Raw genomic sequence first — 14339 nt, 5'->3', positions numbered from 1 at the left:
CTTCAGATGGCACGGCCCAACGAGCACTGTGCTAGGCAGAGAAAGACAGTAACCATGTGGGATGTGCCAAGCTCAGCCTGCCCTGTGTTTGGGTGCCTGGTAAGTAGTGGGGCTGGTGTGCAGCCTCACGGCCCTGCCCCCACTTACCTGTAGAAGAAAGCTGCCCCAGTCACTGGGGAAGACATTGGAAAATAGCTGCAAGACCTGGCCGATGTCTAGAACTCTTCTGGCTGTAGCCCTTTGACTTAGCTGGCAGCGGTGGTTGTTTTTTTAACACCCTCCCACCAAGGTACAACCGCTTTTGCTACCAGTTGAGCAGTAGCTGGGATGGGTCAGCCTGGAGAAGAGGAGGCTCAGGGAGACCCCATTACTCTCTACAACTCCCTGGAAGGAGGTTGTGGCATGATGGGGTTCAGTCTGCCAGGTAACATGGACGTGGTGTGGCTAACATGAATGATACGACAAGAGGGTTGCACCAGGGGAGGTTCAGGTTGAGTATTAGGGACAGTTTCTTCTCAGAAAGAGCAGTGGGGCACTAGCACAGCTGCCCAGGGAGGTGGTGGAGTCACCATCCCTGGAGGTGTTCCACAACCGAGATGTGGCACTGAGGAACATAGTCAGTGGATATGGTGGGGTGGGTTGATGGTTGACAGTTGGACAGGTGATTTTAGTGGTCTTTTCTAACCTTAGTGATTTACTGATTCAAATGATTCCCCATGCACACAGCTCCACACACCTAGTTTCAACCAAGGGCCTTTTTAATGGAGATTTGTAGGAACACACTATACCTAGATTAGCTTCCTCACGTACAGATAGTTTTCTGCAATCTGCAGCCTTTTTCAGGTTTTCCCATTCTTTGCCCTCAAACTCCACAACTGCCATGAGGGACTGGGGCATGGCACCCACTTGCAAAAACAGCACAGCTCCTTGAAGCACACAGACCCTGGGCATGCTCCTCCTGTGGAATGGAACTGGCAGTTATTTGGCAGTTACAGGTGCTGCTGCAAGCTTCCAGGTCAGTGCAGCAGCTGCAGTGCTTCAGTACCTTTGGCTCTGACCTCTGACTTCACAGCACTCAGCCCCATTTGCCCCTCAGTTGCCATTCAGCCAGGAGCTCAGCCACTGCTGCAGATTTGTGAGCACCCAGCAAGACCACGCGGCATGAATGGTTCTGGGAATGGCGGCGGAAGAAGAAGCCCAGTGTTGTACTGGGAAAACATCCCAGCAGCAGGAGAGCAGGCAGCAGCGCTAATCATCCATCAGTGGTGGAGGGGCCAGGTGCAGCTGGAAGGTCTCATTCTGGAAGACGCTGCTGGCAGAGTCCCCGTGGGAAACACTGAGCAGCCCATGCTTCTCCCCACTGCGGGACAGTTCAGTCAGGAGAGCTAACTGCAAGACAAAATGCAGACAGGTCACCCCCTGCGACCAGGACAGACTGCCCAGAGGCACTAATGTAAGGTGCAGAGAGAGCTCACGTGGGGTCATAATCTCCCTGCTGCAATGAGGAAAGCCTTAACGCATGAAGGAAGAGCTCCATGCTGCATGCAGTGACCCCACAGAACTCTGCAGCACAACAATCCTGAACTAAACAACTTTCCAGGTGTCTTGAGGTTGTTTTTAAATTCCATCGTTGAAAAACAATCCCAGAGAGAGCTGAAAGTGCCAGGTGCAGCCAGAACGGGCAGAGGCAGAAGGAGAAAGAAGGGAACGGAGGGTCGCTGTCTTGGGACAAGCCCACAGGGGACTGCAGAGGGGCCTCTCTGCAAGTATGCCAGCCATGCTGTGTCTGGAGGGAAGGCTATTTGCAAATCTAAAAGGAGCTGAGAAATGCTGCACGCCATACACACTTTTCAGGCCCAGCCTCAGGACTGGAGGCAGTCCTCCAGCTGTGGCAGCAGTGCAGATGTGCTGTGATGGGAAGCAGCCAGCTCTATGCATGCTACAGTGCCAGCACTGAATGAAATTGCAGAGAGAAGCCAAAGCCCATGCTGCCAGCTCTAACATCTTGCCTGGCAGCTTGCATAGTACCCTTCCCCAGTTTGAAGCTGACAGGGTAACAGGCGGTACGTACCCGGGAGGTCCCACGGTTGAGTCGGCAGAGTTGGTCAAAGGCCTGGATTTGCTGAGGATCCAATGCAGACTCTGACCCTGTCTGATAAAGGGAACAAGGAGGTTACAAAAACAACCACATCCCACGAGAGCCCAGCCAGCAGCCAGGCAGGCTCACCGCAGTGGCACTGGGGTTGCTACACAGCTTCAGATGAAGAGTAATGGAAATGCAAATACAGGTGCCATAGTCTGCAGCCAAAGCATTAGCACACCAGCAATGCCTTTAAAAGGCATTATTTAAATATCCCAGGAAAGGATGACAAAGAATCACAGATTCTCCCAAGTTCGTTCCATTTTACCGCATCACGATGTTTCTATTTTGATTATTTCAAAAGCATCATCAAGGAACTACAATGGGAGCCAGGGAGAGCAGCCTCCCTCATGAGCAGCAATTTGGCATCTGTCATCTTCGGGGATCTATTTTTAAGGGAACGTTCAAGATTCATTCTTAAATATTTTCTCCCAAACACATTTCCCAAAGGCTATTAACCCAAAGTGCTGCAGTCCTACAAGTGACTGCTTGTCAAAGCTGAATTTACCACCCCCTGGCTTTTGAGGCCCCTGTAGCCACCAGGCCCTTCTCCCCAGGAGGATTTCTCCTCTGGGGCAGATGCTGCAGCACCCAGCTGCTCAACGCTTCTTGTGCTCTGTGGTGTGTTTACAGAGCATGTTCCAAAGCTCAGAGAAGATGACTCCCAGTTACTGTGGACAAACTCTGAAGCACAACACGTTAGAGGGCACACAGCCACCAGTCAGTGCCAGAACCATCCTTAACTTCTCTGGGTGACACATCCCTCCACCTCCTGCACTGCTGGGGTTTAAATGTCCCTCAATGTCAGCAGAACTCAGCTTTGGGGATGCCTTATCCAGAGTGTGTGCTCACAGCCCAGAAGACCAACAGTACCCTGGGCTGCGTCAACAGAGGAGTAACAGGGAGGTGATTGTCCCCCTCTGCTCTGCCCTTGCGAGGCCCCACCTGCACTACTGCATCCAGGCCTGGGGTCTCAGCACAGGAGGGATGTGGAGCTGTTGGATTAGGTCCAGAGAAGCACAGTGAAGGTACTCCTATGCACCTCTCCTATGAAGAAAGGCTGAGGGAAGTAGGAGTGTTTAGCTTGTAGAAAAGAAGGCTCTAGTGAGACTTCACTGTGGCTTTCCAGCACTTGAAGGGAGCTTATAAGCAGGAGGGAGACTGACGTGTCGCACTGTCTGATAGTAAGACGACAAGGGGGAATAGCTTTCAAAGAGGAGAAATTCAGGTTAGCTGTGAGGAGAAGATTCTTTACTCACAGGGTGGTGAGGCCGTGGCACTGCTGCCCAGAGAAGCTGTGGGTGTCTCATCCCTAGAGGTGCTCAGGGCCAGGCTGGATGGTGCCCTGGGCAGCCTGAGCTGATGAGGGGCAGCCAGCCCATGGCAGGGATTGCGACTGGGTTGGGCTGCAAGGTCCCTTCCAACCCAACCATTCTGTGATTCTCTGATTCCTGAAGCCTGAATAGTTTCGTTACTCTTGAAGCCCTGTACATTTTGCCTTTGAGATGTTCATCAAACGCTTCGAGGAATGCCCCAACTGCTGACATCTCATGCCAAGTGCACGTGCTCAGACTCATTTCCTCCTCCTGCAGGGCACTATTTATATTGCAAATAACTGCTGCCACTCACCAGTCAAGGAGCCGAGTGTTCGCACTCCCCGTGCACATGGCGTGAGCCAAGAGGCTGTGACAGGGAGGGTTGCATACCCACAGCTGACAGGTTGTGCAGCACTTCCAAGGGATGTGTGGGTCATCCTCACGTGGAGAAAAAAAAACACCCAAAAAAATCAACAGAAGAAGGGGGAAAAGCTGCCCTCCACATTTGCTGTAGCCACAGGCATTCAAGGACAGGGAAAATGCAGTATAATTGGCCTCTCCTCTCCTGTTATCTCTCTGCCACGCGCATGTAACCATCAATCAGACTGCTCTCCAGGCTGATGAGCTGAAATATTGCAGGCAATTCTTTCTGTTGCCATGGAAACTCCTGCTGTCAGGCCTCTTCCTTTTTTAGCCGTGTCACTAAAGGCATGTTTTCACTCAGGAGCTCTGCGGAGGCTCTCAGGGTCCAGCATCAGCACTCAGGCGTTAGGAGAATGCGCTCAGCTCCTTATCCCACCCTCAGCAAAGCTCCAGGCTCCGGGAGCCACTGCTGTGGGATCAGTTGTGGACCCATCAGCACCTTGCAGCCATTTCCAGCCACGTCCTCACTACACCTCTGGGCGGTCTGACCAACAGCCAATATGAGAAAATCATTAATGAGCTCCAGAAAACCTGAGGAAATCCCCTGTATAACAGAAGTGTGCCACTGCCGACCTCTGCAGATGTACAACAGAGAAATGTGCCTTGTGCAGGACACAGCCCATCCATCACTGCAGAGTGGGATACCCACTCCCCATTCTCTGCTCAGTGCAGCTGGGCACCGCTGGAACATTCCTTTTTGGACTACTGCTGCTGCTTTCAGCTAAAGGAGCCATAATGCTGTTTGGGGTTAATTAGATTAAAAAAACATGCATCCCCAACACCAGCAACCTCACTGGATGGCTATGACCCCACAGATGGTATTTATTTGCCACATAGCAAAGGAAGCATGGCAGCCCATGGATTAAACATCACACACATGGTCTGCCAGGCCGGGCTGGAGCTCATCCCAGGTCTGTGCCTGAGCCTGAGGTTACAGAGGCAGCAGCAGGAGACAAAAACTTCATTTTCTAAGCATAAACTGAGGAGGCTGATGAGCAGCATTCCACCACAGCTAAGGACAGAAGCTGAGGGGCTGCAATGCTCTCTCAGTGCCAGGACTGCAGGCAGAGAGAGGGAAGGTAAGGAGATGCAGAAGAAAGCAGTGTGAGGGTTCACTGATCTCTTTCTGCCAGGAGCTTACTGATAATGTAAGCTGCTAAACTTTACCAAGAACCAAGCAGAAACTTCTGCTGCTTGTCCCCACCACAGCTTCTGAGTCTTGTGCAGCATACTGCTGCTGAAATTTATGATGATATGTTTAAGAACACCACCGATGCTAGAAGCTCAGCTGCAGCTGCCCAGGCCTTCCTGTGCTCAATTCACAGACACAGCAACAAAAGGGGCTGTTTTCACTGTGCGACGCGAGGATGAGAGCTCTGGGGAGGGAGATGGGTGTGGAGACTGCAGTTCTCTGTTTGAGGGATTCATGGGGAGATGCTCACCTACTGCCTGCACCTCTGCAAGCTGCCCAGCCCAGCAGCCACCAACCTGGCTGATTTCCTCTCTTACCACACCTCACCTACTACTACTTACACACCTCAGCTACTATTTATTTTGCTCCCTGCCTTCAAAAGGGGATATGAGGAGAAGGCCCTACACATCCTTCCTTACCCTTTGCCTTTTGGTCATTTCTCAGCTTGAAACAGGCACAAAGAGCAGCAGGGACCAGCAGTCACCTTCCAGCAGCACCAGCAGAGCACCCCAGGGCAGGGTTCCTGCAGTGCCATGGAGCTCCAAGCCATGCAGCATGCTGGCTCCCAGCCCCTGCGAGCAGATGGAAGTCACACAGTTCCTTTCCTGCTTATTCTCCCAAGCAGATCCACAAAGACAGACTGAGAGCTGCAATTTCACACTGCGGACACGCAGCGATGTGTGCTGGTCCCTGGGAGAACAGACAGACCACTGTCAGGCAGCTATTGGCAGCAGGGACTGTGCAGTTTGTGAGAATAGCAACAGGCTGCAGCAGCACAGCATCTGTCACTGCGTTTCTGTGTCTATTTTACAGACCCTCACAGATCTGAAATGTTTTGTTAAAACGGAGGCATTTTTATTCAACCACAGGAATGTAGTTTACCAGTGCTGTTTAGTATCTTCATCAGTACCATCAACAGTGGGATTACATCCATCGTCAGCAGTTGGTGGATGACACCAAGCTATGTGGTACAGTCAGCACACCCAAGGGATGAGATGCCATTCAGAGAGAGCTGGGCAGGCTGAGCAGTGGGCCCAAGTGAACCTCGTGAGGTTCAACAAACCCAAGTGCAAAGTCTGTACCTGCGTTATGGCAACCCTGCTATCAGTACAAACTGCGGGATAGAAGGACAGGGGGGACAGACCTGCTGAAAAGGACCTGGGGATGCTGATGGATGGCAGCTGGACATGATCCAGCTCTCCTCTTGATGCTCATTAAAACTCCTGCACTCAGAACGGAGCTGACCAACTGCAATAACTGCAGGGATCACACATGTTGTCTGCCCTGCCATGACTTGACAGGATTAACTTCCTGCATAAAACATATCTGGACAGCTCTGGACAGCTGTAAACATGGTGCCCTCAGAAACATTCTCAAATATAGAAGTACCACTGCATTTTGTAGTGTTTCATGGTGGTTTTCTGCTGCATTTACAGAACCAAGAACCATTTATAGTCCAAGAATCAAGACTGTGCTCCTCTCCCTGATACATGTAGGTGAAAACAAACCATCTCACCACAACGCCATTCGGTTTTGAAGATTGATGACCAAGACACTAAGACTGCTACACTCACATATGTAGGCAGATGCAGTGACTGCTTTTACCTAACATGCCTCAGTTAACATCAAACGCCACCAGACCAAACTTAAGGTTGGAAAGAGATGACAGAAATTGACACACACACAAAAACTCATTTTTGTAAGGATGTGAGAGGAGGACAGGACAGATGCTCAGTGTGGACACTGAAGATTATCCTGGGGAAGATAACAAGGTCTCAGTGATAACACAGTGCACAAACTTCTCGTGGAAAGATAAAGCAAAGAGCCCCTTTGGCCTCCTCTTGCTGTTCTCTGTGCAGAGCCCAACGCCATAAGCCTGTGTTAGAGCAAGGCTCCTTTCAGCAAGTGCTCTCACCCACTTCAGCAATGTCAGTGCTGGACCGTGGCACTTCTCCATCCCCTCCACTTCCAAGGCACAGCTCCAGAAGCCACACATACAAAGCAGAGGCACAGAAAGCACTGTCTGCTGGGCTGTCGTTTCACATCTAAATCTCAGCAGCATCGTAGAATTCAAACTGACAGTCTTTGTTTCAACAGAGCAGAACTGGTACTATGAAATGCACTCCAGATGCTCAGTGGCATTTCTTAGTACGAATCTATTCCTAATTCAAGGCTTGCTAAAAACATAAATATCTAAAGTGAAGATTTCACTGTGGAAAAAAACAGCATTATACTGTACCGAGGGACAGACAACACTTTCAGTCTTCAAAGCAGCAAAGTCTCCCCATGGATCTATATGCAGAATGTCCCAGAAGCTCTGAGCTGGCTGTGCAGGGTGTGGGGAAGGCAGGGCTTGGGCTGGGAGTTACAAGAGTTAGCACAGCATCCTTCCAGGGTTCTCTGTTTATTAAAATCACTTGCAGAGATGCCAGATGTGGAAGTGAGGACAGCGTGAGCAGCACAGGGCCGGGCCTGCCTGATGGGAGCATAGAGCAGCCCTTCGCTGGAGAACTGTGACATGAAAAGGCCCAACAAACCCAGTGGCAAAAGCAGCACTCAATCACTCAGTCTTTACAGCACCCTGAGCAGTGACTGTGCTCTCTTGGGCACTGACTGAGCACCACAGAGACACCTGAACGTGGCTGGAGGTGGGGACCCCGAGAGTCCCTTTCCTTCAGTCCCTTTGCTTGTCTGCTCCTCCCATCTTGACACACTGCATTATATCCCCCATGCCATGGAGACACCTGGTGCATGGACCCACAGCATTCTGCACACATCAGTGCCATGTCAGGATAAGCATGGGGACTGTGCGCAGCCGAGCTTTGCTGTTTCCATGCCCAGCTCTCTAAGAACCTCTGCCTGAATTAATGTGAGACTGCGTGTGCCCAAACCCCACAGCACTGCCTCCAGAGAGAGCTCTGTATCCCAGGCTGTTCACCTCCTCCTTTTGGTCCTAGGAAAAGGCATTTTCTCCCCTCCTCCAGAACAACCAGATCTGCAATTTCCTGGCTAGACAGATCCTTATCTGAGGGTTCATTAACACTACCAAAAGTTAAGCAAATGAACCTCCTGGAGAAGCAAGAGATTACAGCCTCACTCAGTCTAAACACACGCTGTTTTTTAAAGATCTGACTGCACAACAGATGCAAACACAACAGTTAAGTATTGTAATTCAAATATGTAATGAACATCACAAACTTGGAAAGGATCTGGGTCAGCAGGGGAGCAGGTGGAAGCCTGAAGCAGAGAGAGGGCTCTAAGGGACCGGAGCTGAGCTCTGCAGGGAGTGGGGCTGTCTCTGCCAAGAGCACATGGCTGTGCTAGCAGGGCAGCACCCAGCACTCAGATCACCTGGCAGGGACATTCTCCAGCCAGCATTACATGATTTGTGTAACCCTCTCTTTCCCCATCCAGTCTCTCCTTATGGCTCCCATTAAGCCCTGAGTGCCACCCAGCCCCTCACTGCTGCAGACAGATGCAGCAGCATCCTATAATGCCCCAATCGCTCCCACATCATCTGGATTATTTTCCACTTCATTCTCTGCAAGGATGCCCAGACCAGTATTAAAAGGAGGACAGAAGACTCGAGAGAAGCCCAGTGATAACCAAGCTGTGAGGCACTGCTATAAGATGCCAGGCATTTCATTGATTAGTGTGATTTTAGTATTGAAGGTTGTCTCTAGCTTTTAAAGTTAAACCTGGTATGTCACACCCATTCACACACGCTCCTTCAGAGCAAAAGCTTAGAGGCTAAAATATGGAGATGCTGTGATTCTCCCCAAGTTCAGAGCCAGCATCTGGGTGCTGATTTACCTGAGCATGGCATGCAAGCTCTTGTTCATCACTGGCAAATACGCATAGCGCATAGCTAATAGTGGTGACTTGGTTGAAAAGTAGTGTTTTGTAGCTGAGAATTTGCTCTATTAAATACTGTTATTGTGCTCTTTGTATCTGATGTAGTTTCCATGGAAATAAATAGGAGGCATTACTTTTGGAGCGTGCTATACAATATCAGGAAAGCCTTTTTCCTGTCACTGTATAGGAAGCTAACACAATTTGACTGCAAAGCTTGCATCATGTTCCACACATTCCTCAGAGATTACTTCTCCCCTAAGCCTCCCTTCAAACAGGAAGCTTCTTTTTTGGTTAATAGAGAAGCTGATGGGAGTTGACTAATGCTGTTAGCTATCTTCTGATCAGAATTGATTTGGCAGAAATTGAAATAATCTGATATAAGAAAATGGAAGTACTTCTATAAGGATGTACTCCCAGATTGAATGAGCTTTCAGAAGTGAAAACGCATTGCTTTGCATGCCATCGGGGTGGTGACAAACGCCCAAAGCACTGAGAGGCATTTAGGAACAAACCCTCCCCAGTGACCTCTGGGACATGGGACAGCAGAGCTCAGTTCCACCCATTCAGGATTCCTGAAGATATCCCAAAGATGGGATTTTGCTCAGTCCCCAATGTATTCTGCACAAATACAGCTGCAGCAGTCCTGATTGCATGCAAGCTTCTTTAAACACTGTGCTGGCATCTCTTACCCAGAGCCAGACTGCCAGTAGGGGGGCAGAGCAGAGGTTCTATGGCCCAGCCATAAGGAATGGACCAACTTCTACTACAAGTTTTACATAAGACACAGCTAAATACATTTTAAAAGGAACTGGGCCTGCTGGCCCATCTCAGGCTCTCACAAATGAGTTTCTTCTGGTGGGTATCAGCTCTGCTTCACCCTGGCTAACTGTTCTGGATGAACACATTTCCATTTCTTGTATACCCACACCAAAACTAAATGACACCCATCAACGTGACATGTTACCTGCCGATGCTGTTGGACACTTACCAATCACAGACTTGTCTGGAAGCACAGTAAGACATAAGAACAGAGCAATAACGCAGCACTTCTCTAAGTAAATGTGGAAAGCAACCACATGAGGAGCCTTACCTGTGCCAAGGAGGTTCCACTTCCTTTTTTCAGCTCTGAGAAGTTCTCGCTCAGTTTTCCACCCTTGTTGCTTGAGTTGCATTTATAGCACATCCACCGCATCACATCTTTGCTTACGGCCCCACACTCCTTACTGAGCAGGCACAGGGAATGATATAAGTGGCCACAGCTGTAAAGGTGAGAAGATAAATCTTTTGTGAGGTGCTTGAAAGCAGGGTACTGCAGCCTGATGGCGCTGTGCTTCGAAGAGGAAAGCTATGGCCAATGAAAACCAAGGCTGCTTACTGGTAACCTCGTATCAGCAGTGTGCGTGCTCACTTCGTACCCGCACACTGCCCTGCAGGACCTCTAGACTCATAAAAACAGCAGCAGATGCCCACTTGTAGATGCAGCTGCAGATCTCAACACTAAGGTAATAGCCACCCTACATTTCACAGCCATCTGGCCACAGACAGGAATATCAGTGATGCCAGGCACAGTCAGGGATGCAATCAATCTGAGGTGTACAAATAAAACCACTTCTTGGGACCCAGTGGACACCTGGTAGGCCCAGCCCTCCCCAGCACAAAGCACTTTATTTGAGATGGAACAAGCAGTACATCAGCTAGTAGCAAAACACTTCATTTTACGCCCCTCCTTTTACTTGCTGCAGCCAGTTTCCAGACCATTTATGTTTTATGAAGCTCTCCAAAGTGTTCCTGCCATAGTTCAATAAGGGCACACAGGCAGTTACGGATATCGACTATGACTGTGCTGCCTGTGTACAGCAGGGAATCACCTTCTGCTAATACATGCACTGCCAGGTTAAATGACAGGGGAGTCCACAGCTTTCTGCACTGCTCTCCCAAAACTGCAAGGGAATTCCTTTCAGCTGAGGCAGAGCTGGCTGCACGCAAAGAAGGCTGGCTGAGCAGTCTGACTGCCAGCCCACATACAGTGCAGGGGATGTGCTCACAGGAATACTTCTGTGGTTTTATTTTTTAAGCTAATAACATGATCTTGCCTGTGACTCTACCCCTTCACTTTACCTGAAAACAATGATTTCATCAGCGCTTTCTTGCCTCCTTTTGTACTGCTGTAGACAAATGCAGCAGTAATCCTGCTTTGGGGTAAGCCCTCTAGTGACAGAAGCTCTTAGGTTACACAGGGACCAGTGGAGATCGTGGTTTAGAAGGTTTGTGGTCGTCTCTAAAAGGGTCTGCGTGGAAGACAATATATAGAGGTCATTTTGTCATCTCCTTAGTGCAGAAGCTCCGTACCCTTCAATTCTTCACAACGAGCAGCTTACCGGATTGCCAAGAACAAAACCAGCCACACAAATTGCTTCTCCTCACATGTTTTGCAGCTGCTTGCCTTCAGAACACTTAGCCTTTTATCACATGTTAATGGAGACAATACCTCTTCACTCTTAAATGGATAGATAAGTGCTTCATTGATTTTTGTCCAAGAGCGTTAAAAGATGTGGGAGAACAGGCTCAGCTTGTCATCTTCCCTACCAGACTTCTCTTTTTCCTCTTTACCTGGTAAATCACTGCATAGATCCCTATTTTTGTTAGAAATGCACGGATAAAAATCAAAGCAGAAAGCCAGTACTGCTCAGGGCAGAACCCCCTGAAGAACACACAGACCACCTCTCTTTATCTGCAATCCCCTATAGTAAAGCTATTTCCCACCTTCAGACTAATTTAAAAGGCACTTTGAATCCCTAACTGCAGGATAAGCTGGAGAAAACGCGGGTGTCGATGCTTCCAGTACATTTAACACAGAATTCAACTACAGAAATGTTCACATCACCACGTATCTGTCAGTCCCTTCATTTGCAATCTGTTTGTGAGCAACACAGACTCATTCCCCTTCCCCAGATCACACAAATACAAATCACTTGCATGGCCATTTACTTTGCTCTGCAGAGAAAAATAGCAAATGAGAGAGTAGTAAGCTGGATAGCTACAAGTAATCCCTGCACGCAGCAGTGGATAGAGCAGAAACACATGCAACTTACTTGTTCATAGTTAAATGTGTCCAGCATTCCCAAGACGAGACCTTGAATTTCTCCAAGTTTCCCTTTTCCATAAACTGGATCCTGTGTGAAAGAGCGAAACACTGTAGGACACCATCATCTGTTTTTTTTCATTTTTTCCTTCTTTTTCCCTCCCTTCCAGACTGGTATTGCACATGGCACTTATGATGCTGTATTTGAAGACATAGTATGTGCACAAGGGAAGCAGAACCATCAGATGCACTGAGGGGAACACTGGTGATTAGCAAAACGGAGTAGATCACAACATCAATATTAATTACTGTACTCGAGTCCAAATGTTTTTGAAGTGACCTTGGAAGCTCCAGGAGCTGCGGGAGGTGGCTGGAGGATGCAAACCAGCAGGAAACATCCTGCAGCAACAGAGCAGGCAAAATAGCACTGAAGTCAAGCCACAACACCCAGAGATCAATGCAGCAGCTCCAAAATCTGCCAGGCAATCTGACAACAGTCTTCCCAAGAACCACGACGGGCAGCAATGCCAACGTGCAGGCATCAAGAAAACTAGCACTGAGTAATTTCAGTCGAGTCAAACCCAGCTGCAGCTGATGAACACACGGGAGCTGCAGAGGCTCCTTGCCACTGGGTGAGTGGTACAGCCTCAAACAACACGGCGTTTTCCTTCTGCATGCATAATTCACAAGCAACAGCATTGAAAATACACTGCACTGAGTCACTGCATGAATTATAGACAGCAGCAGGGCGTGCACGACTTCCATCAGCACCTATGAGATCTACAACACAGAGAACGTTGGGTTTGGATTCACCAGATACTTCTGTGGCCAAGGAAAACCAAAGAAGTAACTCAAATTGCTCAGATGAAACCATTTACACACGGCAGATTAGTGCAAGTAAACACTTTGAAAGCATCTTGTTTCTTGTCTTTATTGAGGAAAAGGAGGAGGAGGAAGATGTGACAAAAACAAGCAAGGAACAGAAGAGCCACCCACAGATCTGCAGAGGAGGAAGGTGAGGTGAGGGTCACCTCCCAGTTGCTCAGTTTTTCTCCAGGCTCAGTAACATCTTAACCAATAGCAGGTAGGAAGAGAATTGCCTTTTTCCCAAAGAGGGCTACGTGGCCCAGCAGAACCTTACACCAAACACGGCAGCAGTGTGCAAGCAGCTCCTGCACATTTCCTGCTGGCAGCCATTAGAGCCATGGCTGCACAGGGCTGGGCTGCCTACCTGCCTCAGGAATAACATCTGGAGCTGTAATTTCACATTCCAAGCAAGTTATAAAGCCGTCCTCCAACCAGCTGGTTTCAGCCCCCACAGAATTTATAGTCACAAGAGCCTTCAATTACTTTTATGAAAGAATATGTTTCATTAATTCCACCTTATAAGTTTTGCCTCCATCTGGGATTTATGCGTGCTCCACATTCTCAGCACGGGATGGTCCATCACTAGAAATCAGTTGTGCCAAATGAGGAACAAATCACAGCTGCTTTTTCCAGGCTGGGTATTTCCATGGGGACCTGGGAGCACTCAGCATGGCAAGCTGGAGCCAACCCAACTGCCTGCCTAGTGTGAGCAGCACCAGCAGGTCAGGGAGAGCCGGTGAGTCCTGAGCTGCAAACCAGAGCTGCCCTTCTTGTTTGAGGCAACAGCTGCTTCTATTTGCAGAGCGTTTCTAAGGATTAGAGCTCCATAAGGGAATTAACTCAACCTTTCAGACGGCGTCCACATCCTTAATGACACAACACCTCAAGAGCATCCCTCTAATATCGCTCCTAATATGGTTATTTCAGACTGTTTAATAAATCATTTTTGTTAAGGACGAAAAAGAACATAAATATATTAATCATTATTTTGCATGACTTCAGTAATACAAAGTTGAGTCGGTGTGCTCTCACAGGAGATGCAGGGAATCCACAGCCACAGAGCTGCTGACAGCCCATTGCAAGGTGCCCTTTAGCACTGTGTGTTGGTTGCAAAGTTAACATTTGCCAAAGGTATATTCTCTAAGCAGTTAAGCCCAGAAAAGGAAGAAAAACAGTCCACAGAAATTGGAATACTTTAATTCTTTTTTGGAAAAAGGAAGATAATCTACCTCCATTTATTGATGTCCTTCACCTTATAAAAAAAGAAAGCAATGGTTAATTCCTGGGCGGTTGTTCTACCTCACAGACAGCAGATCCAGCACATCCATGCACTGCCACAAACACCCAGCCTCCACTGAAGCAGCGCCTGAGGGCATCTGCAGACTTCCCAAACAGCCCCTGTCCTTCCTCCCAGGTGGCACAGAAATACCTTGAGGGCATCAGAAAGGCTGCCTGCTCCCCCAG

At 48.8% G+C, this 14339-nt stretch overlaps 1 protein-coding gene across 1 annotated transcript in view; it reads right to left on the bottom strand.

Moving 5' to 3' along the window:
• Positions 1–736: 736 nt before the first annotated feature.
• LOC100550859 (vacuolar protein sorting-associated protein 8 homolog) overlaps positions 737–14339 on the bottom strand; it is a 46060-nt gene continuing 32457 nt past the window's right edge. The window contains exons 27-31 of the mRNA XM_010716712.2: positions 12019–12099; positions 11045–11214; positions 10017–10185; positions 2072–2152; positions 737–1389 (exon numbers count right to left, since the gene is read on the bottom strand). Coding sequence (XP_010715014.1) covers positions 1249–1389; positions 2072–2152; positions 10017–10185; positions 11045–11214; positions 12019–12099 — 642 coding nt within the window. The 3' untranslated portion in view covers positions 737–1248. The remainder of the gene's footprint in view (positions 1390–2071; positions 2153–10016; positions 10186–11044; positions 11215–12018; positions 12100–14339) is intronic.

The sequence above is a fragment of the Meleagris gallopavo genome, chromosome 11 (assembly GCF_000146605.3).
Source record: "Meleagris gallopavo isolate NT-WF06-2002-E0010 breed Aviagen turkey brand Nicholas breeding stock chromosome 11, Turkey_5.1, whole genome shotgun sequence".
Lineage (NCBI taxonomy): Eukaryota > Metazoa > Chordata > Aves > Galliformes > Phasianidae > Meleagris > Meleagris gallopavo.
This window is presented reverse-complemented; position numbering and strand designations above follow the sequence as displayed.